General features: G+C 42.7%; 2 protein-coding genes across 4 annotated transcripts in view; one reads left to right on the forward strand and one right to left on the reverse strand.

Annotated features, from left to right (window-relative positions):
• Positions 1-6,904, forward strand: part of LOC310782094 (NACHT, LRR and PYD domains-containing protein 1-like) — a 137,388-nt gene extending 130,484 nt beyond the window's left edge. The window contains exons 11-14 of the mRNA XM_083642773.1: positions 2,101-2,214; positions 2,426-2,567; positions 3,117-3,185; positions 5,222-6,904. Coding sequence (XP_083498899.1) covers positions 2,101-2,214; positions 2,426-2,567; positions 3,117-3,185; positions 5,222-5,478 — 582 coding nt within the window. The 3' untranslated portion in view covers positions 5,479-6,904. The remainder of the gene's footprint in view (positions 1-2,100; positions 2,215-2,425; positions 2,568-3,116; positions 3,186-5,221) is intronic.
• LOC310782093 (uncharacterized protein) overlaps positions 1-22,899 on the reverse strand; it is a 576,458-nt gene that overhangs the window by 348,383 nt on the left and 205,176 nt on the right. The window lies entirely within an intron of this gene.

The raw sequence follows: 22,899 nt of genomic DNA on the forward strand, positions 1-22,899 counted from the left end.
ACTCAGAAATGTTAATAGATGGGGGAGGGGGGTAGAACGTACTCAAAGTTCTTCTGTGGTGTTTTATGGCAATTGACGTCCTTTATGTTGCATTACCGCCTCCTTCTGGATTTATCCATCCACTGTTTCTCTCCATTCTGTAAAACACGATCCTCCTCTGACCCTCTCCTGCGACCTTCCCAGTTCCCACCAACCCAGCTGGCAGTGAGAAAAAACTGTCGACGTGCTTAACACATTGAGTGCCAGCGACGCCATATGGCGTCATTAGAAATTTACCGTAGAGTGCCAGCGACGCCAAATGGCGTCAGTAACTCCAAATTGTTTTTTTGACGGGGGGGTGTCGATCTAAGCTTCTTACGTCGCCTCTAACAATATTGTAGCTATTGGAGGTCGATAACCTATTTTACAAACCCATTAGGTGGCGACAGCACTCTCCTGATCAGAGAAAAAGGAGCCAAACACACAGAAATAGTCACTGGGGAAAAGGAGGAAATCGCATCGCATCCGTCCGTATGCATCGACGTGCAGAAGCACAACGAGCACATCGCCAGCTGTGCCCAGAGCAGCAGCATCCGCTGTCACAACTGAGCACCTGCGTGTACGCTGCAACAGCACATTCGCATAATCAGCCTTATTATTCCGAACTGGAAGCATGCCAGCCCGTGACAAACACACGCGGAACCAAAAAGCTGGGTGTCGCGCACCATTCACTGTGTGTGCGCAGCAAACTCAGCAGAGACTGAGAGCCAACAGACACATAAGACACACCCAGGAGGCGTGTGCAGTTGAGGGGGGGGGGGGGGGGGGGAGCACGCAGAGCAGCAGACACTTCACCCAGACAGACCCAGACATCAGAAAATTTGCTTCAGAGTCAGTGATGTGCTTGAAATGTTTAATTTCACAAAAGGCTCATTATCTCAGCTCGTAGAAAAAAAGGGATGTTTTTGCTTCAATCAAGCTATCTTCTCCGGCTCATAACTAAAGAACGGAAAATGGGATCAATAAACTTTTTTTTGCAGGTGATAGAAGAGAGTCTCATCGTTATTTGTGCGTGTTCAGTGTTTACATAGTAATTATTAAAGAAATTATATGACTGTTTTAAAATGCATTGCGGCCTATGTGGCACAGCAAGCAACCTTTTGCCCAAGGGCCGTGGCACTCAAAGTGTTAATTGTAACTAACTTTATGCCGACCACCCGGTCAGCATAGCTATCGGCTCCTCGCAGCAGTAACGCTATGAGCATGTAACTGAAGTTGGCCATACTCGCCGCAGTGTAGCTGCTGAATGTTGCCAAACCTTATTCATAGTTTACAGTTTATCGATGTTTACAATGCAACCGGCCGGCTAACGCTGAAGAACTAATACAATTGCGTCTGACAAGGAAGAGAAAAAGTGAGCAGGTGAATAGAGTACCGCAGGGATGACGTATTTTTGTAGGCTTATCCAGAAATCGCGCCATTTTGGTTCATCAGTGGAAAGGTCTATGGGGTTTTAGAATAGGGATTTCACTTAAATGCATAAAATACGGTCTGTGGTTCACAAAAGGTTATGGGAATGCAAATTTGGGTTCAGCAGGATAATCTTCACAAATGTGAATACCTTTTATGCCGTTTGAAGCATTTTCTAAAGATCGTGTTTAAAAAAAACACATTTACGTTCCAAAAGTCATAAAAGCTAATCACACGTTTGTGAAGATTATCATGGTGAACCCAAATTTGTGTTCCCATAAACCTATGTTAACCACAGACCTTATTTTATGCATTTAAGTTAAATCCTCATTCTAAAATTCCCCATTCACTTTTTCCCTGACGAACACGGAAGTGTATACTTCCGGACCCATGCCTGCGGTTCTCTATAGTAGTATTGTACCAGAGTTTCCATCCTAGAAACCGAACGTGCGCAGCACACAATATTTCTAGTTATTATTATTATTATTATTATTATTGGTTGATATGGATATGGACAGCTGCCATGATGTATGGTGATATATCTAAACATCTAAAACTGTCCAGAAGAATGTCCTCATGAACAGCAGTGTGAAACCATTGTCTGTATATGATCATAATCTCTCAAATCCAAATGTTCTGATATCATTGAAGGTGAAAGGGCAACATAACAATGATGAGTATATGCCGACGGTTTCCGACTGTCTTCTCACCAAAGGCCAAACATACAGTCTCCTCTGTGATCCGGAGTATAAAATACAGCCTAAGGTGAGTATGTCAAATACATCTTCCTGTAAAATGTCTCTGTTAGTGCTGTAACATGCAGATATTATTATGCAGATTTATGATATGTGTTACTTTTGGTAACTTTGAAAAGGTCTGCATCTTGAATAATGGATTCCTTAGATGTAAAACAAACATTATTATATCAACATATTTTTTTGAAACAACAACAACAGACATTTCATCTGTTTTTCAGCGTTCCAAACCATTCTTTGTCAATTTTGGACCAAATTACCACCCAACATTTGAGATTCTCCTGGATACAAGTGCAGAGTTAGTGGCTCTGATGGTCCAAGATGCAGAAGAAGAAGTCTGGCAATATGACCTTGATCTGACAGGTAAAGTCTTAAGTAATTAATGTCATAACTAAATTAAAATTGTCTGAATAAATCGGTTGAGAGTGAAAAAAAGTCCCAGGATGCAAAGCAGTGTTAGTTGTCATGGTAACCTAATATAACACAGCTCTCAACAGAAGCAGACTGGTCGATCTTTATCTCAATCAAGTGTCAGATGCCTTGGGAGGACGGAGAAAATGTGGAGGGAGAATATTTGTATGAATGAATTTTTGTGAATGGCACCCGCGTGTCATTCACAAAAATTCGACCTTTGCGATTGACCGGTCGATCGTGATTGACGTATTGGGGACCGCTGTTTTAGGGCTTTTATTTTGAAGGTCTGTGTCTGTGTTCTGGCTGGTTATTTTGTTGTGTGGTGTCGGTCGACTTAGCGATACCAATATATCAGCCAGGACTCTAGCTAAGAGCATAATTGCATTGTATAAGAGAAATTAATCTGTATGATAAATCAATCTGCATCATGCAATGTCATCTCCCATTATACCTATCAACATGACCTAGCAAAGTTTAACGTGAACCACATGACCTCAGTTTCAGAAACAGCCACAGAGACTGGAGCAGTGGCAGGTCCCTCATCTGTTCCTGAGGATGCAAGACCAGGTGAGCTCACGAAGTGGCTACTAAAAGTTGTTACAAGCAATCATTTGTAGCAGTTTCAACTGAAAGGACGTTAGCAACACTAAGGCCCCTATCGTTGCATCAGCGTTGTTTCTAGGCCGAGCGCCTGGCGCTGCGCAAATCAGTGGGCGTGGACCAGCGCACTTGATATCTTCGTGTTGGCGCTCCACGCAGCCTAAAGCGTTACAACCACGCCTTTTAACCGTAAAATTATGCACCGTCATGCTCATTGGATAAGTGCAATAAACGAATCGCACGCTTGCCTTTTAAGCTCCAATTCCAGTGGTCCAGCAAAACCAGACAAAAGCCAAGCGCTCGGCCCCCCCCCCCCCTCCCTTCATCCAGTCTGTCTGTCTCCATATATAGGCTATTATTCCATATTATTATGCTTCTCAAACCAATCTAACTGCAGTTTAAATACTGCAAGCATGTAAATACCCTACACTATAGCAAGATCAAAGTGAAAAGAATGTTCTAAATGCATCAGCTAGAAAAATATAGCCTATTGGATTGGTGAAAGTTTGTCCAGAAAGATATCATTTTCTCTCGCCTGCTGCAGGAAGGATGATGCACATAAATATACCCTACATTATGTAAAGTCATTGCATAAATGTGTTTTTATTGTAAAACTAAATGTGAAATAGGGCCAAGTTATTTGAGCAGACATCACAGTATAGCAGATGCCAGTACAAGCGCGTTCCCCTGTCACTTATCTAAATCACGTTAAATCGACAAGGGGTATATATAGGCCCAGGAGGACATATATGTTTCACATAGGGTGGTGTTTTCATTTCAATGTTTTATTTGGTCCAATATTGAAATGTTGTACAATTGCAGGTTGTGTTACCATTACACATTATTTAGAACTACCTTTTATATCTATTTCGGCTCATTTGGTTGCTATTTAGTAGCTAAATGGAGCATCACAATGCATGCTGGGACATGCCAGGCACTGAACTTACAACTTATTTTTCCTATGGGAAGCTGGGTGCTGCTATGTGTTGTGTCTGTCTGAGCGAGGGAGTCACAGAGAGAGAGTCGTATTGTGCCTGTCAGACTGATATGAGCAAGAGAGAGGGAGTGACACAGAGAAGGGTGACAGAGGAGAGCCAGAGGAATGCTCCACGCAACCAGCGCACTGAATAGACCTGGTTTTCAAAAGCGCAAAGCGCTAAATTTACGCCAGGTGGGAAGATATCATTACGCCGGCATTTAAGGCCGACACGCCCATTCTGGGCCATTCTGAGACTGCGCCACGCCCATTCGGCCTAAAGCGCATTTGGCAGCGTAAAGCCATATTGATATCTTCTATAGGCGCAAGGCAGGTTTTTTTGCGTTTAAGGCCCGTTTTAGCGCCGAAGGCCTGTGGGAGAATAGGGGCCTATAACATCAAGTAGTCAAACCTTATACTTAATGAAGAAAATTATGTTCTCTTAAGCGTGAAGTGCCAAGCAAACCTCATTTATCTTCGTATCACACAATTGTAGGCTACAATATGTTGAGAAAGAGATTTCAAACTGTGGAGACTTGAAGGGACAGTTCACTTGAAAAGTCATGTCATCATCTACTCAGGTGAAACCGAGGGGGCAGGCTCGCTTGGTCACATTAGCCACTTTTATACAGAGATCCCACAATATCTCCATTATGAACTTAAATTATATTTTTTTACATGTGAAAGGATTTGGATTTAGCAAAGATTTTTTTTCTTTTTTTCTTTATAGATTATTTTTGGGGCATTTTTCTCTTTATTTAGGTAGGACAGTAGGCAGACAGGAAAGGCGGGGAGAGAGAGGGGATGACATGCGGCAAAGGCCGCACGAAAGATCGAGCCTCCGTCTTACGCGTGCTACCAGGTGTGCCACCAGGACGCACGGATTTAGCAAAGATTTTGCCTCAAAAGTAACATAGCTTGATTCAAGTTGACTACAGCCTGATATGAACTCAAATAGCTTTTCACTGCCTTTCTCCTCAGGAATGCACTTTGTGGATAAACATATTTTCACTGGCTTTCTCCTCAGGGATGCACTTTGTGGATAAACACCGGAGCAAGCTGATCGAGGGAGTCAGGAAGGTGTCATCGATCCTGGATGAGCTCCTGACTGAGAATGTCATCGATCAAGAATGTTATGATCATGTCAGATCCAAATCGACCACTCAGGAGCAGATGAGGGAACTCTATAAGTCACTCAACACTAGTGGGAAAAAAGAGATCTTCAAAGATACACTTGAAAAACTGGAAAGATTTCTTATGGATGAGCTCAAGAAAAATCACTAAGAATTGCCATGGTTAAATTCCATACCTGCCAACGTGGGAGTCGCCTGATTTTTAACCCTTTCTCCAGCTGTGCTCCCGCTTGGTCATTTCTCCCACTAATCTCCTGATTTGTAGGATATGTGTCGTGGTACCTGGCAACCCAACCCAGCCAGAGGCAGTGACGAGTGACACACTCAAGCAGCTCTTGGGTGAGGCGCTCTCAGTCAAAGGGCTCTGCTCACTTTGCCACTGGAAGTGGATGAAACAGGTCCCCAGAAGAATAGATAGGCTACCAAATCGCAGTCCATTTGGTGCTACCGATGCTACCCACATCGGCATACATGTGTCTTGCAAGCTATGTCGGGCCGGCTTTAACATAGAATACAGTGGGGGAAATGATGTTAGCAAACAAACATGCTAACGTTAAACATGCAGCCAAACACAAACAAGCAGTGCAGCACAGAGGGGAACTGGAACTGCTAACATCACGTTCCTCATTGAGAGGTGTGTCGGAGGCTGATAAGTCAGTCAGCAAGGCTATGCTAGTCTCCAAGAACATTTGATTTTCATTTTTTGTGATGTAAATTTTAGATGCTGACTTTTGATCACATCTTTTGTACATTTTGTATGTTTGTTTAATTCTATTTTATCATCATTTTACTGTGAGATGAATTTAAGACTAATTTAAAAGTGATTTACTTCACATCCTTCTATTTATTATATTAATTTGTGGTGTAGTTAGGCTATGGGGGGGGGGGGGGGGGGGGGTCTCCCTCTTTTTCACAGCCCAATGTTGGCAATTAATTTTTTTAAACCAAACAGACAAGAGCTACTTGAGCCAAATATTTTTTATACTTCATGGGACAATTTTTAGTTATTTTGTAGCATGGGCGTAGCTTTGATTTCAAAGGTGGAGGGGACACATTTTGTACAGGCCCACATTCTCAGGCCCAAGGCCTTTTTTTGTGTTTTGCCATTTGAAGCCAGATTTAGAGGCATTTTTAGAGACATTTTAAATTAACATTAGGATTAGACTCTTGTGATGTCATTATTCAGTTTTAACCATCAAATTGTCTCCTTTTCTCGTTCGGGTAAAAACTGTATATTTATATTTATATTTATATTTAGAGATTTTTGTCAATTATTTGTGCTGTTATGGTTATTAGTTTAGTGACTCACTTCTACACTGCTGCCAAGTGTAGAGATGCCTAGTAAGAGATGTGATTGGGCCAGCCCAGACACAGAGGGGGAGAGCTGGGCCTAGTAAGAGATGTGATTTGGCCAGCCCAGTGTCACCAGTATACTTCTACTGGGCCAGTCGCAGGAAGATGCGGCGGCCGTATGGTCCTAGTCCCTGCCGTTTCTCAGTTTTTTAACATAACTTTAGTTTTTGGACTTCAAAAAGTGCACAGTCCAATACTGCCTTCTTAAAAAGTGGCGGGAACATGTCCCCTGTGCCTCCCCCCCCCCCCCCCCCCCCCCTTCCTACGTCTCTGATTTGTAGTATGTCTTTATTTCAGTTTCAATTTCCACACAATTGCTGTTTGACCCATGGCCTTATTTCATTCAATCTAAACTAATTATTTAAAGGAGCACGCCAACATTTTGGGAGATTCACCTATTTGCCATATTCCCAATAGTAAAATGAGAATATAGATGCCTTTCTTTTTTCTGTACGTGCTGTATAAAGTGTATTGCGCCTCTCCTGCTAGTGAGCTTAGCACTACAATGGTACAGCAGCCTACAGTCACCTTAAAATACACATTCCAACAGCACCAAAATGCTCATATGTACGTGTTGTGACTCATGTACTCACCACACTATGAAATAATAATTAAAAATTACGAGAAACTGTAATTTTCGAAGTAAATACATAGCCGGGACTTCTTAACAAACATGGCCGCCTGGTGCATCGATATGCACACAGCACCTCAAAAGCACCATGGCAACTAACATTACTTCCGTCAACAAAACAAAAGGGACAAGACGAACGATAGTGCAGGTGCTGCAGCCTGCAGTGATGTGCGGTCAGAATAGGCAGGGTAGAATCCAATTTTATATATTTTTATTATTACATTTTTACCATTATTATTATTAATTATTATTATTATTATTATCATTATTATTATTATTATTATTATTATTATTATTATTATTGTTATTATTATTATTATTATTATTATTGTTGTATTTAAAGGGATAAGCCACTTTTTCGGGAGTTTCGCTCATTTGTCATACCCCCCCCCCCCCCCCCCCCCCCCCCCACATAACCAAGGTACACCATGCTGTCACTGTCCACACAGTATACAGTGAGCTGCAGTCGTGAAGTTAGTATCGCCATAGAATGGAGGCCAATGGTACACCTGTTCAAAATAACCAAAAACACACATCTAATAGCGCCAAAATACGTTGTGCTTCGGGTACTCACCACGCGATGAAATATTAATCCAAATGCGGAGAAATTATCTTTTTTTTTACGTAAATAGATAGCCGGTATTACTTTCTAAACATGGCCACCTCTTTACAGGCAAACAAGGAAGTAACTCGGTGTGGGGATTTACTCCAAAAATGATGGATTAATATTTCATCTCGTGGTGAGTACCCGAAGCACAACATGTATTTTGACGCTATTAGATGTGTGTTTTTGGTGATTTTTAACATCATAAGATATGCCCCTCTCGACAAAATGTAAAGTGCCTAGGAGCTGGACCTAAACCTGTCACTGTCAGACGAGGCATGGGACTCAATCTTTGAGCTCGTCAATTCAACATCCATCTGTGCCCGTTACCATCTGATACAATCTCAGGTTGTGCACAGGGCCCATTTGTCCAAAGCCAAAATAGCTCGTTTCTACCCAGATGTAGATCCCTGTTATGACAAATGTAATATAGGTGAGGCTTGCCTGTTCCACATGTTTTGGACATGCCCTAGTCATGCCCTAGCCTCAGAAAATATTGGGGGGATGTTTTAAAAACCGTATCCCTAATCCTCAATTTGGACCTGGAACCCAACCCTCTGATTGTTCTGTTTGGCCCCTCTGGAGACGATGCTGCACGCCTGACCTCAATCAAACCCCACAATCTGTCCTTTGCCTCTCTTTTGGCCAGGCGTGCAAGATTACTAAGATGGAAGGATGCTGCCCCGCCCACTCAGGCTCAATCGCCGTAGTAACATTTTGTGGGCGTTCCCACACAGACCGACTGTATCTCTGCAGTCATTATAAGCAACCTGAAGTTTGTGAAGGCTCGCTTTTTTAAACTTCACCCACAAGGGTGAAGTCATGTGACTTTTCTTGTGTGGATTTATTTGCCAGAGTTACTTCCTGTTGCACTCATTACAACTGATGGTGGTGTTTGGATGAACACCGAAACGTCTTCTTTTTAACTTTTTAGTCCAGTGTTTTTAAAAGTAAATTCCTTTTAAAACTTTTGTTAAAGTTGTTGTTGAATTGGTTGTTAAACAGTGTGTGTCAAATTGAAATGTGATGTTAGGTAGCGAATAAGTAGCTTACTGTGAGTGTGAAAGGTGTAATAATAAATTCAGACATCTCTGTAATTACATAACTGTTTAATTAATTTTGGTAACCCTTAATTTTACAGGTCCCTAACAACGTATGAACTATTTGTAATTAGAAATGAACATCAACGTAATTACACAGTGATTGCACCGATAGCTAAAGTATACAATAAAATGTTTGCATTCATATGTATTTACATGGTACCAGACCTGTAAAATGAAGCGATCTATATTCAAATGTAGTTCATATGTATTTACATGGTAAATTAGTTCATATCTGTATATATAATTGTGTAATGTGTAATATGTATATGTTACATACATATGTATATTTATTACATATAATATGTATATTTGTTACATAAATATGTATATTTGTCACATACAATTATGGATGTATATTGCTGCTAAATACGCTATGCATAGTTTATTTCTTATTCCTATTCTTATTTTATTGCTTGTGTGCTGTATTACTGCTGTAACAAAGGAATTTCCCCTCAGGGATTAATAAAAGTACCTACCTATGTATTTACATGGTACCGGACCTGTAAATTGAAGTGAATCTATTTAACTGTAGTTCATATTTACATGGTACCGGACCTGATGTCGAAGACACAACCTGGGGCAGAGATTGCTAAAACCCAGAGGTGGAATCGAACCACTGAACTTCTGATTGCAAAGCACGCAACTTTAACCACTCTGCCAATCACTCAGAAAGCAACAGCACGGGGCGGGGTGATCGCTTCCAGGTACGAATATGTGTGAGAATGTGAACAAGGCACTCCTGAAAAAGAGAACATTGCTCTCAGTGAGACTCTCCCTGTATAAATAAAGGTTAAATAAAATAAATAAAACATAAATTAAAAAAATCACGCTGTTATAGAGCTGAATAGTCACGTGACATTTTTTGCCCCGGAAGTGAGTTTCCCATTAATTTTCTCCATAGACATTTAGAAAAATCCTTGTATAGCGAGTTTTAAGGCTGGAACCAAGCCAACCTATGTGACCTACTGAATCGTGACTGACCATAAAACAGTTGGTTGGAGCAGAAATAAAAAAAACAAAATTTGTTCCCCCCATTGTTAATTTTTGTGGTAATGAGGGAGGGGCAAGCACTGCCTTTTCACTTTCCCCACCCAGATGTATCCTGCCGGTCCTGGGGATTGAACCGACGACAAGTCACAAGCTTGCTTCTCTAACCGTTGGGCCACCACTGCCCCGGGGCTGGAAATGTCACACAAAGTCACGTGACTGTTGAGCTTATTGTAACACACTATACCAGAGACAATTTACTGAAACGTCTCTGTGTATAATAACAAATAGCCGCGTTACAGATTGCTGCTGTAACACAGAATTTGCCAAGTAGGCTACTGGCTGACATGAGCTTATCCTCTCAAGCTCTTAAATTATAATTAGTATCAGATCTTTGGATGATGAGTTAATATCTCAAAATGAATTTGATTTGATGTCACAGCAACACCCAGTGCGACCTGTGTTCTACTCTCTCCCTAAAATCCATAAATCAAGTATTGAACCTGTTCCTGGGCGTCCTATTGACGCTGGTAATCAGTCTTTAACAGAACCTATTTCACAATTCATAGACCTTAACATTAAACAGTTGGTCTTTCAACTTCCTTCTTTGATTAAATACACTATTGATTGATTGATTGATTGATTGCTTTATTGCAGACTCATGGTCCATAGAAAAAACATACATACATAAATACATAGATACACACAAATAACATAAAAAATATACATTTCACTTTAAAAAACAACTGGTCAAATAAGGAAACAATAAAATAAATTCATATGCAGGCTTTTAAGCCAATGTGCCCTGAGACTGGACGTATATCGAGTGCAGCTCTTGACTGGGTTAGTGAGAGCCACAATTATGCTGTTTCCAGACACATCCAGTCTACACATAAATTTGTACATGAGATTCCTCAGTACTGCCTGAAATGTGTTAACTCGTGCAGTAACAAACATCTCACTCGCACTGCACCATCGAGGTCTCTTGAGAATCATCCTCATAGCATCATTATATGCCACTTGTAGTTTCTGCAGGCCTGCTTTTTTGTAACTTGACCACAAGTGGGCAGTGTAAAGCGGAGTACAATAGGCTCTGAACAAAGTCACCTTTACGTTATACGAACACATACTGAACTTACGTGCCAGGGTGTTTGCTTGTGCATTTGGCGGCACTGTCTATAAATATCATCATCATCAGTCATGTGTTCAGTGATAATGGGCCCTATTCTCCCACAGGCCTTCGGCGCTAAAACGGGCCTTAAACGCAAAAAAACGTGCCTTGCGCCTGTTTTGGGACGATATCAATATGGCTTTACGCTGCCAAATGCGCTTTAGGCCGAATGGGCGTGGCGCAGTCCCAGAATGGGCCAAAGTGGGCGTGTCGGCGCTAAATACGGCGTACTGCTATCTTCCGAGCTGGCGTACATTTAGCGCTTTGCGCCTTTGAAAAGCAGGCCTATTCAGTGCGCCAGTGTCAATGAGTGCTCTTCTGCCTCTCTCCTGTCACCCTTCTCTGTCTCTCTCTGAAACAAGGCCTATTCAGTGCGCCAGTGCTCTTCTGCCTCTTCTCTGTCACCCTTCTCTCTCTCTCTCTGACTCCCTCGCTCAGACAGACACAACACATAGCAGCACCCAGCTTCCCATAGGAAATAGCAGTTGTAAGTTTACTGCCTGTGAATGTCCCTGTCCCAGCATGCAATTGGGTCCTCCATTTCGCTACTAAATAGCAACCAAATGAGCCGAAATAGATATAAAAGGTAGATCTAAAATAATGTGTAATGGTAAGACAACCTGCAATTGTAGAACATTTCAATATTGGACCAAATAAAACATCGAAATGAAACACCACCCTATGTGAAACATATATGTCCTCTTGAGCCTATATATACCATGTGTGGATTTAACGTGATTTAGATAAGTGACAGCGGAACGCGCTTCGGAAGCTTCTACTGTCATCTGCTATACTGTGATGTCCGCTCCAATAACTTGGCCCTACTCCACATTTAGTTTTACAATAAAAACACATTTATGCAATGACTTTACATAATGTAGGCTATATTTATGTGCATCATCCTTCCTGCAGCAGGCGAGAGAAAATGATATCTTTCTGGACAAACTTTCACCAATCTAATAGGCTATATTTTTCTAGCTGATGCATTTAGAACATTATTTTCACTTTGATCTTGCTATAGTGTAGCGTATTTACATGCTTGCAGTATTGAAACTGCAGTTAGATTGGTTTGAGAAGCATAATAATATGGAATAATAGCCTATAATGCAGACTGGATGAAGGGAGGGGGGGGGGGGCAGAGCGTTTGGCTTTCGTCTGGTTTTGCGGGATCACTGGAATTGGAGCTAAAAAGGCAAGCGTGCGATTCGTTTATTGCAGTTATCCAATGAGCATGACGGTGCATAATTGTACGCTTAAAAGGCGTGGTTGTAATGCTTTAGGCTGCGTGTAGCGCCAGCACGACAATATCAAGTGCGCTGGTCCACGCCCACTGATTTGGGCTGCGCCAGGGGCTCGGCCTAGAAACAGCGCCAATGCAACGATAGGGACCACTATGTCCAAGATACTTTACCTTACTGTTTACACAGAGATCATTATTGGACAACTTAAAATCAGGAAATATCTGATCCTTGTCCTCTTTGGTTCTACTGATTAATATGACACTCTTGCTGGCATTGTATTTTATATCATTTTCCAAGCCATACTCGGTGCATATTGCAAGGAGCTGCTGAAGACCAGCGCTACTCGGGCTGAGGACGGCCAAGTCATCTGCGTACATCAGATGGTTCACCAATGTATCGCCAATCATGCCCCCAGTCTTACAGGCATTCAGTCTCTTGGACAGGTCGTCAACATAAAGATTGAACAGAACAGGGGACAAAATCCCTCCCTGCCTGACCCCATTGCTTACCCTAAATGGGCCAGATACACTATCTCCCCATTTCACCTGCATAGTTTGGTTGGCATACCAGTACACTAGAATCCTTACCAAGTATCCAGGCACACCTCTTTCTCTCAACTTTGTAAATAGTTTACAGTGGTTAACCCGGTCAAAGGCTTTGGAAGCATCAATAAAACATATAAACACAGATGAGTTCAGGCCTTTGTATTTGTTCACAATCTCCTTCAGTGCATAAACACACAGGTCAGTGCCATGTTTGGCTTTAAAACCAAACTTGTTATCTGTGGAGTGGATACACTCATTGATTTTATCCTAGATAATTAATTCAAGGACTTTATATAGGATGCTAGCAAGAGCTATAGGCCTGTAGTTATCTAGGCTACTTATTTTCCCACTTTTGTCCTTGACAACAGGTACTAATAAGACAGAAAGCATTGAGTCAGGCAACACGCCATGGACCATAAACCCAGTAAAGCATAAAGAGAGAAGAGGAGCTGTTCTCAGACTGGCATATTTGAGGTGTTCGGCTGAAATGTGATCAAGACCACTGGCTTTGTTATCGGATATATTGACTTCCTTAATACAATTTATTCAGTTGTAGAATTACAAGAGACTGCCATTTTATGTACAATGTACATAGTTAGCCTCTACACTAATGCCCCCCATACTGAAGGTTTAGAGGCACTTACCCCCATTTTTTTTTTTTACAGTTAAGAGATGAGCAGACACCCCCTACTGGTTTTTTGGTGGAACTTACTCAACTTGTTCTCAGTAAGAATTATTTCAAATTTGAAGACTCATTTTACCTGCAGTGCCAAGGTGTAAGCATGGGCAGCTCTTGTTCCCCTAATTACGCCAATTTATTGATGGGAAATTTTGAGGACGTTGTGGACAAAACAATCCTTATTCCTCTCTTTTAAAATGATGGTTCTGCTTCATTGATGATATTTTCTGTGTCTTCTCGGGCAGTGTTGATTCTTTGACAGGCTTCAACACATACCTCAATTCATGTATGCCAGCTATCAAATTTACATTGGAGCATAGCTATGACTGAGTTTATTTTCTTGATGTCCTAGTGGAAAAAACAGGCCATCTAAATAACAGTGTTTATAGAAAACCTACCGACAGGAATACTCTTTTACCTTTTAGCAGTTACCATCCTCCAAGTTTAAAGAAGCGTCTCCCATAATAGCCAACTGTTGAGAGCGAAAATAATTTGCAGTTGTGACACTTCTTTGAAAGAGCAAGCCTCAGAGATGTGTGAACGCTATAATGATCTTGTGTTGAGACATGTCTGGATGAAGTTAAAAAGGTGGAAAGGAGTAGCTTGTTGACTCTTACGTCCCCCGCTAAGAGGGACCCCAAAACAGTTTTAGCTATGGGCCCTTCTGAAATTGACACCATTTCTTAAATGATGTCTTAGACAATTTTCAATAATGAAGGCTACCTTAGTCAATACCCGATTAAACTATCTTATTCATTCATTCATTGATTCCTTCCATTCATCTTTATTTCCCCTGCAGCCAACGCCTTGTTCAGGTCATGTCACTCAGTCATAAATAGACACGCCCCCTTCAATCCTGTCCAATCACTGTGTCCCACGCTTTCCCACGCTTTCCCTCGCTCTGGCCTGCTGGCCAATTGCTTGAATGGAGTATCTTATGAATGGAGTAGTAGCTCATATCAGGCCCTTGGTATTTGTCTGTGTGTAACTCACCTTGTGTGTCACCCGCAGTTGCTGATTCTACGCCGCTGCAGTTGTTTCGACCCTCCGCTATGGCAGGCCATTAGGGTCAAATATCGTCATGGTTTCCATGGTAACGCCGCTCTTTACGCCGTTAAAAACGTTAGAAACGCCGTAAAATACGCCGTGCAAAAAATACGCCGTATTCTACGGCGTTAAAAACGAAAAAAACGCCGTAAAATACGGCGTGCAAAAAAAACTGTGTTTTTTACGGCTTTCAATTGTGTCATTAGAACGCCGTTTTTTACGGCGTAAGATACCCATCTAAAACGCCGCTTTCTACGGCGCTTCTCAGTAGGGTAATGAGTCCCTCTGTGGTCCCTCCCTCTGTTTTGCATAGCCAGACCAATCCAGACCAAAGCAATGGATGAATAGGCTAATGGATGAAAGGTGGCTGAACATTGATCCATGTCAGGCTGCGCTAAACTAACCTTAATCGACATTGTCTCATCAATTATGAGAGTATGAGTAGTGTTAAATTTATAGTATTGGTATAACTTTATAGTAGTAGGCTAGTAGAGTTGTTTAGCCTATTTTTCAAAAGGGGGATGTGCTGTTTAGCCTATAACAGACTGTTTTGACAGTTACACTAACATTTAATCTCTATTCACAAGAGTGTCAGGCAGCAGAGCTGTCATCTCAGGTTACTGCTTATCAGTTCTGTTAACAATTCCCCTGGTCACTTTAAAAAAATAAACATACAATCAATCTGATTGATACATACATACATGGGGAACATTAGGCACAATTCAAGGTAACAGTTTGCGAACCAAATAATACCTGAAAGAAAGAATTAATATAAACAATATAAACTCAATAAAGTCAGTAGGCTACACCTTATTTGGGGACTAGCTGCAGAAAAGAATTTTGCATAATAAGTGTGCCTTCACTATTTCATAAGGGTAAGGATAAGGGTATCCATGTACATATTGAATGAAACCCAAAAATTATTATGGTTTCTGAAGAGCTTAGAGAACCTTGCTTTATGTAGGCTATGTGAAATTTACCAAGTAAAAGTATAAGATTTGTTATGTAAGATGTATTGTTACATTCAAATGTACCAATAGGCTATCTTAGGCATAGTTGTAAGTGGCCTTTTTTTGCTATTAACATTGACCAAATAAATGCATATCTAATTGTCTCAGCTATACAGAATGTGCTCGGCTGGACCTTAATCACCAGGGTAATATTAACCACTAGCGTAGCACCATTTGAGTTGTCCACATTTTAAATTCGTTACATGATGTATTCTATGAATTGTGCTTAAACATGATTGCCTTTAGGTGATAGTCACCATTTTTATCCCAAAATAGGATTTCTGAGTTTGATGTCTGCCCTGGTCTGTCACATTTTTTACTTACCATTGTGGCTACTGGCCTCCATATCCAGGAAACCCAGTGCAATCATGTGTGGTGATGTCTCCAGCGAACCTGATGTCGTCATTTAACCTCTGAGCCATCCAATGAAAGCTGGTCCCGAGTGCAGCGGACACAGGAAGGTGTAATAAAAATGCTTTATTGTGGATTGAATGTGTCCCGTTATTGCTATGTATACTAGGCCTACAATGCATTTACCTGGCATAACCGTACAAGGACAAGCAAAATAAGACACTGGTTGTGGACAAACACGACTATTTACAATGATATTTACAAAAATTGCACAATACATGAAAACATCTGGCTCACGTTTCACTAGTCACTCAAGTGTGCAAAATGTATCTTGAATACTCCAAACAAGGCCTTTTAATTTGATACAAAAACTCAGAGCATGACATGCCATGGAATCTCATTCAATCCTTTGGAGAATGTTTGCAAAGTATTTATCCATTAAACATCTCTTCTATTAAGAATTTCATCAATAGGTCCACCTCTCCATGGCAGAGTCACTTTCTCAATGCCCTGGAACCTGAATGATGAGATGTAATGTTTCAAGTCATTGAAATGTACTGCTATTGAGGAATCTGTCATTTCTCTTTCTGGAGTCTTGTGTTCAATTGTTAAAATTGACAATGTTTTACCCACATATGCTTGCCAAGATTTGATCAAAGAAAAACCATTTAGATATTTGATCAATAAATGGATTCTCTGTACGATTGTAGATGGACTTTTCTTCAAAAAGAAACCTATACCACTCACATGAAGGTAATAGTCCTCTGCCAATTCAAAGTGGTTACATCTTAGTCCAAACTGCCAATTTTAGAATAAAAGTACAATATTAGATGGACTGTCATTATACCCCGCCCCACATTTTGTTTACTAATGACAATAGCGCCCCCCCCCCCTCCACTCCCCTCCTGAGGAATGCTTCTGCAAAGACCTGTACCACTTCAAGTTTCACGAAAATGCAGTTATCACTTATATTTATCTCTGAGTGAGAGTGTATTGAGCAAGTCTATGGAACCACCCCGTTTCTCATGAAACTAGTGATGTCACACCAAGCCTAAAAGCACCTTTAGTCCTATATTGAATAATTCCTCCATAAACACATAGTCATTAGTCCACACGTACACCCTCAAAGGACCACACAACACCCAGAGTATGAAAACAATATATGGTGGCACACACAACACCCTCCAACACTGGACCCTTGCAGACACCAATACTGTCCAGTTGCAGATTCTCCCCTAAGTTTGGAGGACTCGGTGGGCCAGCAGTTCCGGTGATGTGGGAGTGTGTGTCAGAGAGCTGCCAGGGCGTTGTGAGGCTCCACCAGGCTCTGGAACAACTTTTGGCTAAATGACTGGCTGGAGGGAGGAGAAACCACCAGCATTCACCCTGTGGGTGGAAGAGAGAGGAAAACAGAGGCAGACAGGCAGAGAGGCCGGAAAAAGGGAGAGGTTTTCAAATGCTCGTTATCTCAGGCTCCATTCTGTGTCAAAGTAGACACTTCATCAAGATGATTGACAAGTGCTGTGGAGTAGGGCGGGACTAACCATACACTTTTCAAAATGCTGCATAAAATAGTTACCCTCTACTTCATTCAAATATTTTTCAAAGCTTCTATTCATTTTACCTAGGCCACGGAACGCAGGCAGGCAGGCACAGGTCATCTCACAGACTGAGTAGAGCAGAGGAGAGGTCACATCACAGGCTGAACAGAGGAGAGGTCACCTCAAAGGCTGTGATGAGCAGACGTCACCTCAAAGGCTGTGATGAGCAGACGTCATCTCAAAGGTGGTCTCCAACAGACAAGCCAGTACAGCTCTGAAAAGAAGTGAAAGATAAAAGGCATGCTCTTATATTAAAAATATTTACCCTCTAATTTCATTAAAATATTTTTCACAACTACACACACTTCTATTCATTTTACCTAGGCCACAGACCGCAGGCAGGCAGGCACAGGTCATCTCACAGACTGAGTAGAGCAGAGGTCACATCACAGGCTGAGCAGAGGAGAGGTCATCTCACAGACTGAGTAGACGAGAGGTCATCTCACTGACTGAGTATAGAGCAGAGGTCACATCACAGGCTGAGCAGAGCAGAGGAGAGGTCATCTCACAGGCTGAGTAGACGAGAGGTCATCTCACTGACTGCGTAGAGCAGAGGTCACATCACAGGCTGAGCAGAGCAGAGGAGAGGTCATCTCACTGACTGAGTATAGAGCAGAGGTCACAGCACAGGCTGAGCAGAGCAGAGGTCATCTCACTGACTGAGTATAGAGCAGAGGTCACATCACAGGCTGAGCAGAGCAGAGGAGAGGTCATCTCACAGGCTGAGTATAGAGGAGAGGTCATCTCACTGACTGCGTAGAGCAGAGGTCACATCACAGGCTGAGCAGAGCAGAGGAGAGGTCATCTCACTGACTGAGTATAGAGCAGAGGTCACATCACAGGCTGAGCAGAGGAGAGGTCATCTCACTGACTGCGTAGAGCAGAGGTCACATCACAGGCTGAGCAGAGCAGAGGTCATCTCACTGACTGCGTAGAGCAGAGGTCACATCACAGGCTGAGCAGAGCAGAGGAGAGGTCATCTCACTGACTGAGTATAGAGCAGAGGTCACAGCACAGGCTGAGCAGAGCAGAGGAGAGGTCATCTCACTGACTGAGTATAGAGCAGAGGTCACAGCACAGGCTGAGCAGAGAGGTCATCTCAAAGGCTGCGACGATGAGCAGATGTAATCTCATTCATTTGACCTAGGCCACGGAACGCAGGCAGGGAGGGAGGCACAGGTCATCTCACAGACTGAGTCGAGCACAGGAGAGGTCATCTCACAGACTGAGTTGAGCAGAGGAGAGTTCACTTTTATGACATCACTGATGATGTCATCAGTGGGTCTGGGATGTCACTTTTGAATAAATGACAGCACTGATATGGGACAGACAGAGCAACCAACAAACAAACCAACAGACAGACAGAAGATGTAGGATGGTATCAATGAGTTGCAGAGTCCAAAAAGGAGACAACATCACGGATTAGCTGCAATCCATGACTGCTTCTGGGGCCACTCAGTGGGTCGAAGCGTGCTTGAATTTGTTCAATCACAGGGCCTTCCACAGTGTACCCCATGTCAGGGACATTGACCCTTTCTGGCCAGTCTACGAGCAATCCCAGCTCTTCTCTCCCAGGAGCAGCAGCACCTCCCCCACCGGCAACACCAACTGCTTCCCCACCACCTAAAGTAGTGGCATTTGTTAGCCCAGCTCTGGGCCCAAAGATGTCCTGCATGGCAGTTGATGGGCGACCCTGTTGCTGGAGACTGCCTCTAACAAAGAGCTGCAGTGGGCTCATGTATCTCTCCGTCCTTAAACCATGGTTGTTCCATTGGTCAGCAAAGTCTTTCAAATCATTGTTGATCCGTGGGAGGTAGACGTAATGCAGGGCCCAGAGGTGCATTTCGTTGTCTCTGTCGATGATGCCCTCATCCTCAAGATGGCGGAATAACTGATAGTAGACATTTGTGAATCCACGCCATAGATCTCCCCAGAGCCTTTCAATTCTCTGGTTGTGAACACTCCTGCCTCTGAGAGCACTGCCGCGATGAAAGCCTCTGAAAATGTTCATCATCAGCCAGACTGCAGTGTTCTCACCTCCGCAGTCCGTCCTGACCCTAGAGGGTACGCCATAGCGGACCACAGCACTGATGAATTGGTCCAATACAGTGGTGCTGCGGTTGTTGTTAGCAGCACGCAGGAAGACCACAAGGCGGCTGTACCCGTCTATAGCTCCATGGATTACTATCCTCCACCTAAAACCAAATAGAAAATAGAAAAGCTCCACATTGACATAGCACAAACGGCAAGATTGATATATGATCAAAAGTAAGTCAATAAGTGCTTCATAAAGCTGTTGCTGTAGCTACCTTATCAGCTTATGGTTTCCATCAATGTGCCACAATGAGTTTGGCCCTGCCACCTGGTAAGACCGTCGTTCTGGTCTACGCAACACTGCTCGAAGCGCAGCAGCTCCAGGATTAGTTCGGTGCATGCTTGCTCGCACCCTTCTTCTCTGTACATGGAGTCCACGTGCACGCAGGGATGCTCTGACAGCCTCTGGCCCGACGAGGTCATTGCCAGCCACGATGTCTTGGACATGTCCATCCAAGGCTGAATTGGTCAAGTCAGCATACCGTGAAGCATGGGTGTAGTTGAATTGCCTGAACGGTAGAAAAGTTGTGCAGGCATCAGGACCACTACCAAATGTGATTGACAAACAATATTCACACACAGTACATGTACAAGTGTGTGTGTGTGTGTGTGTGTGTGTGTGTGCACACACGGCACGTGCACGCACATGTGTTTGAAAGGTCAAATGTTGCTGCAATGTAGCATGCTTGTAGGATCACTAGTGCAGTGTCCGTTCCCCCATGCCCAACCCCTTGTTTTTGCATAGCCATGAGCTTATGTTGTGAAGCTCTTTGCTAAGGGATGATCTGACAGATTCCAGGCTCTCTCCAGATACCAACAAGGCAGAATCATCTGCATCTAAAAACAAAGCACATGAGCAGGCTGATTCCATGTCATTAATATAAAATAAAAATAATAAAGGCCCAATTCTGCTTCCTTGTGGGACCCAGCAGGTGAGGTCTCTGGGTTCAGAGAGCACTCCTCCTACTTCGACTCTCTGGACTCTGTCGGTGACGTAAGACTGTATCCAGCTCTGTGCCTCCCCTTTGAAACCTCTAGCCTTTAATTTGCATAATAAAATTTGGTGGTTGACAGTGTCGAAAGCTTTTTGTAAATGGGAGCATTGCCATTCCGCAGTACATGCCGCTGTTGATTTGCTTGTTAATGAAATCGGTTAAGAAGCTTAGACATGTATCTGTTGGATAAGACTAAATCCTGATTGAAAATTAAATAAATTATAGAACTGGTTAACATAATCTAACATAATACAACTGTTCGCATCGCATCCCATAATACTATGATGATACTTAGGATGCCATTGCAAACATAGATGCGAACAGGTTAGCTAAAAGTTTAGCGTCGCCAGTGTGGGCCCCCACCGTTGCATTCAGGGCACGTTTCAAAATCCCTCCAGGCCTGAAAATCTTTCTAGGGGAAACACTGAATGACACATCACCCTGAATTAATCACTAAAATCACTTACCTCAAACGTCGTTTAACTGTACTCAGAGACACGTCCAGCATCTGTGCTATCTGGGGTGCAGTGAAGCCACATGTTCTTAGGAACGACAGCTGTTCCTCAGTGATGGAGAAATGTGACCGACCTCTACCTCCACTCAAAACCAGTGGTGCCCTGTACCCGAAATCATCTGAAACAACAATAACATGTAATATGACACGTAACATCCAGAATCAGAGTTAGAGTCCAAACATGTTTAGCCAGTTAAGACCATCATGATAAGGGAAACTACCATGCCTGGAGTGAGAGGGGTCTGGCTTCCATCAAAGACCTATATATAGATGGTCATTTTGCATCCTTTGATTTACTGAAAGGGAAGTTTGGGTTGCCCGGCACGGACTGGCTCAGATTCCTACAAATCAGAAACTATCTTCGATCCAAGATTCAGGCCTTTGAAGCGCTCCCTGTTATTTACATGTTATTTTTGATGTTTTGCTGAGCCCTCCTCACTCCAGGCACCTCATCTCCAGATTTGGGTGTCTGTTTGATGACTGTACCATGGCCTCTACTGAGAGGATTAGAGAGGCATGGCAGGAAGAACTTGGTACAGAATTATCTGACATTATATGGGAAAAGAGCCTGTCGGTTGTACAACTCTGCTCAGTTAATAGCAGACATCAGCTGATTAATTTAAAGTCGCTCACCGTCTCCACTACTCTAAGCAGAAATTACACAAGATCTATCCTACTATCTCACCACTGTGTGAAAGATGTCAAGTGTCGGAGGGCACACTGTCTCATGCCTTCTGGTTCTGCCCTTCACTGACGGGATTCTGGGCCTTCCGCATCTACTGATATAGGCCACGCCCATTTCCGTCTGATGAGATTTTCCGCCATTTAGAATTTTGTCCAAAACAGTTTTTTTGTGATTTCTCCTTTAAATGTTCTCCAATCTTCACCAAACCAAAGCAGACATCATGTGGGGACTGTTCTGCACAACACTGATTTTGAAGTTTTTGAAAATACCTCACTGTTGCGATATAATCGACTTCCAAAGTTCTGTGGGTGTGGCCTATTTCACACAAATCTGCATAACTCTGGGAGACAACGTCCGATCCTAACCAAACTTGGTGCAGGTGTGGACGGATGTACTCTGAGCTGATTCCAAAAAGATTGTGTCATTTCGCCTATAGGGGGTGCTGTAGCAACATCAAGGATGTGTAGCTCACAAGCCATAAGAGCCACTGTTCCCAAATTGGGTCTATATGTTCATAGAGTACTCTTCTACTCTGGCCTAAAAAATTACACCGATTGACCCGACGGTGGCGCTGTAACAGCCATCTTTACATTTTGGTCCATAACTTTAGAACCGTAGCTTCTACAATCAAAATTATTTTTTCACAGGTTTCCTTGGCTCGCCCCATGTTTACTCATTGCTCTGATCTAAAACAATACTCCTATTGACCTGGTGGTGGCACTATAACAGCCCTCTTCACGTTTTGGTCCAAAACTTTTGAACTGTAGCATCTCGAAATTATTCTGCCCCTGGATTCCTTGGCTCCTCCCGCTTCTACTCACATAGGCCTGCCCATAACTACTTAGTCCCCCTAATTTCATGGGCAGGGACCTTGCAAGGCAGGCGGTGCATGGCGAGGACAGCAAGCACAATTACATTTTCGGTAGGAAATGTAGACATTCTAGTTTGTTTTATGATTCTC

This window comes from Poromitra crassiceps (assembly GCF_964638095.1).
Source record: "Poromitra crassiceps genome assembly, chromosome: 9".
In the NCBI taxonomy this organism is placed as follows: domain Eukaryota; kingdom Metazoa; phylum Chordata; class Actinopteri; order Beryciformes; family Melamphaidae; genus Poromitra; species Poromitra crassiceps.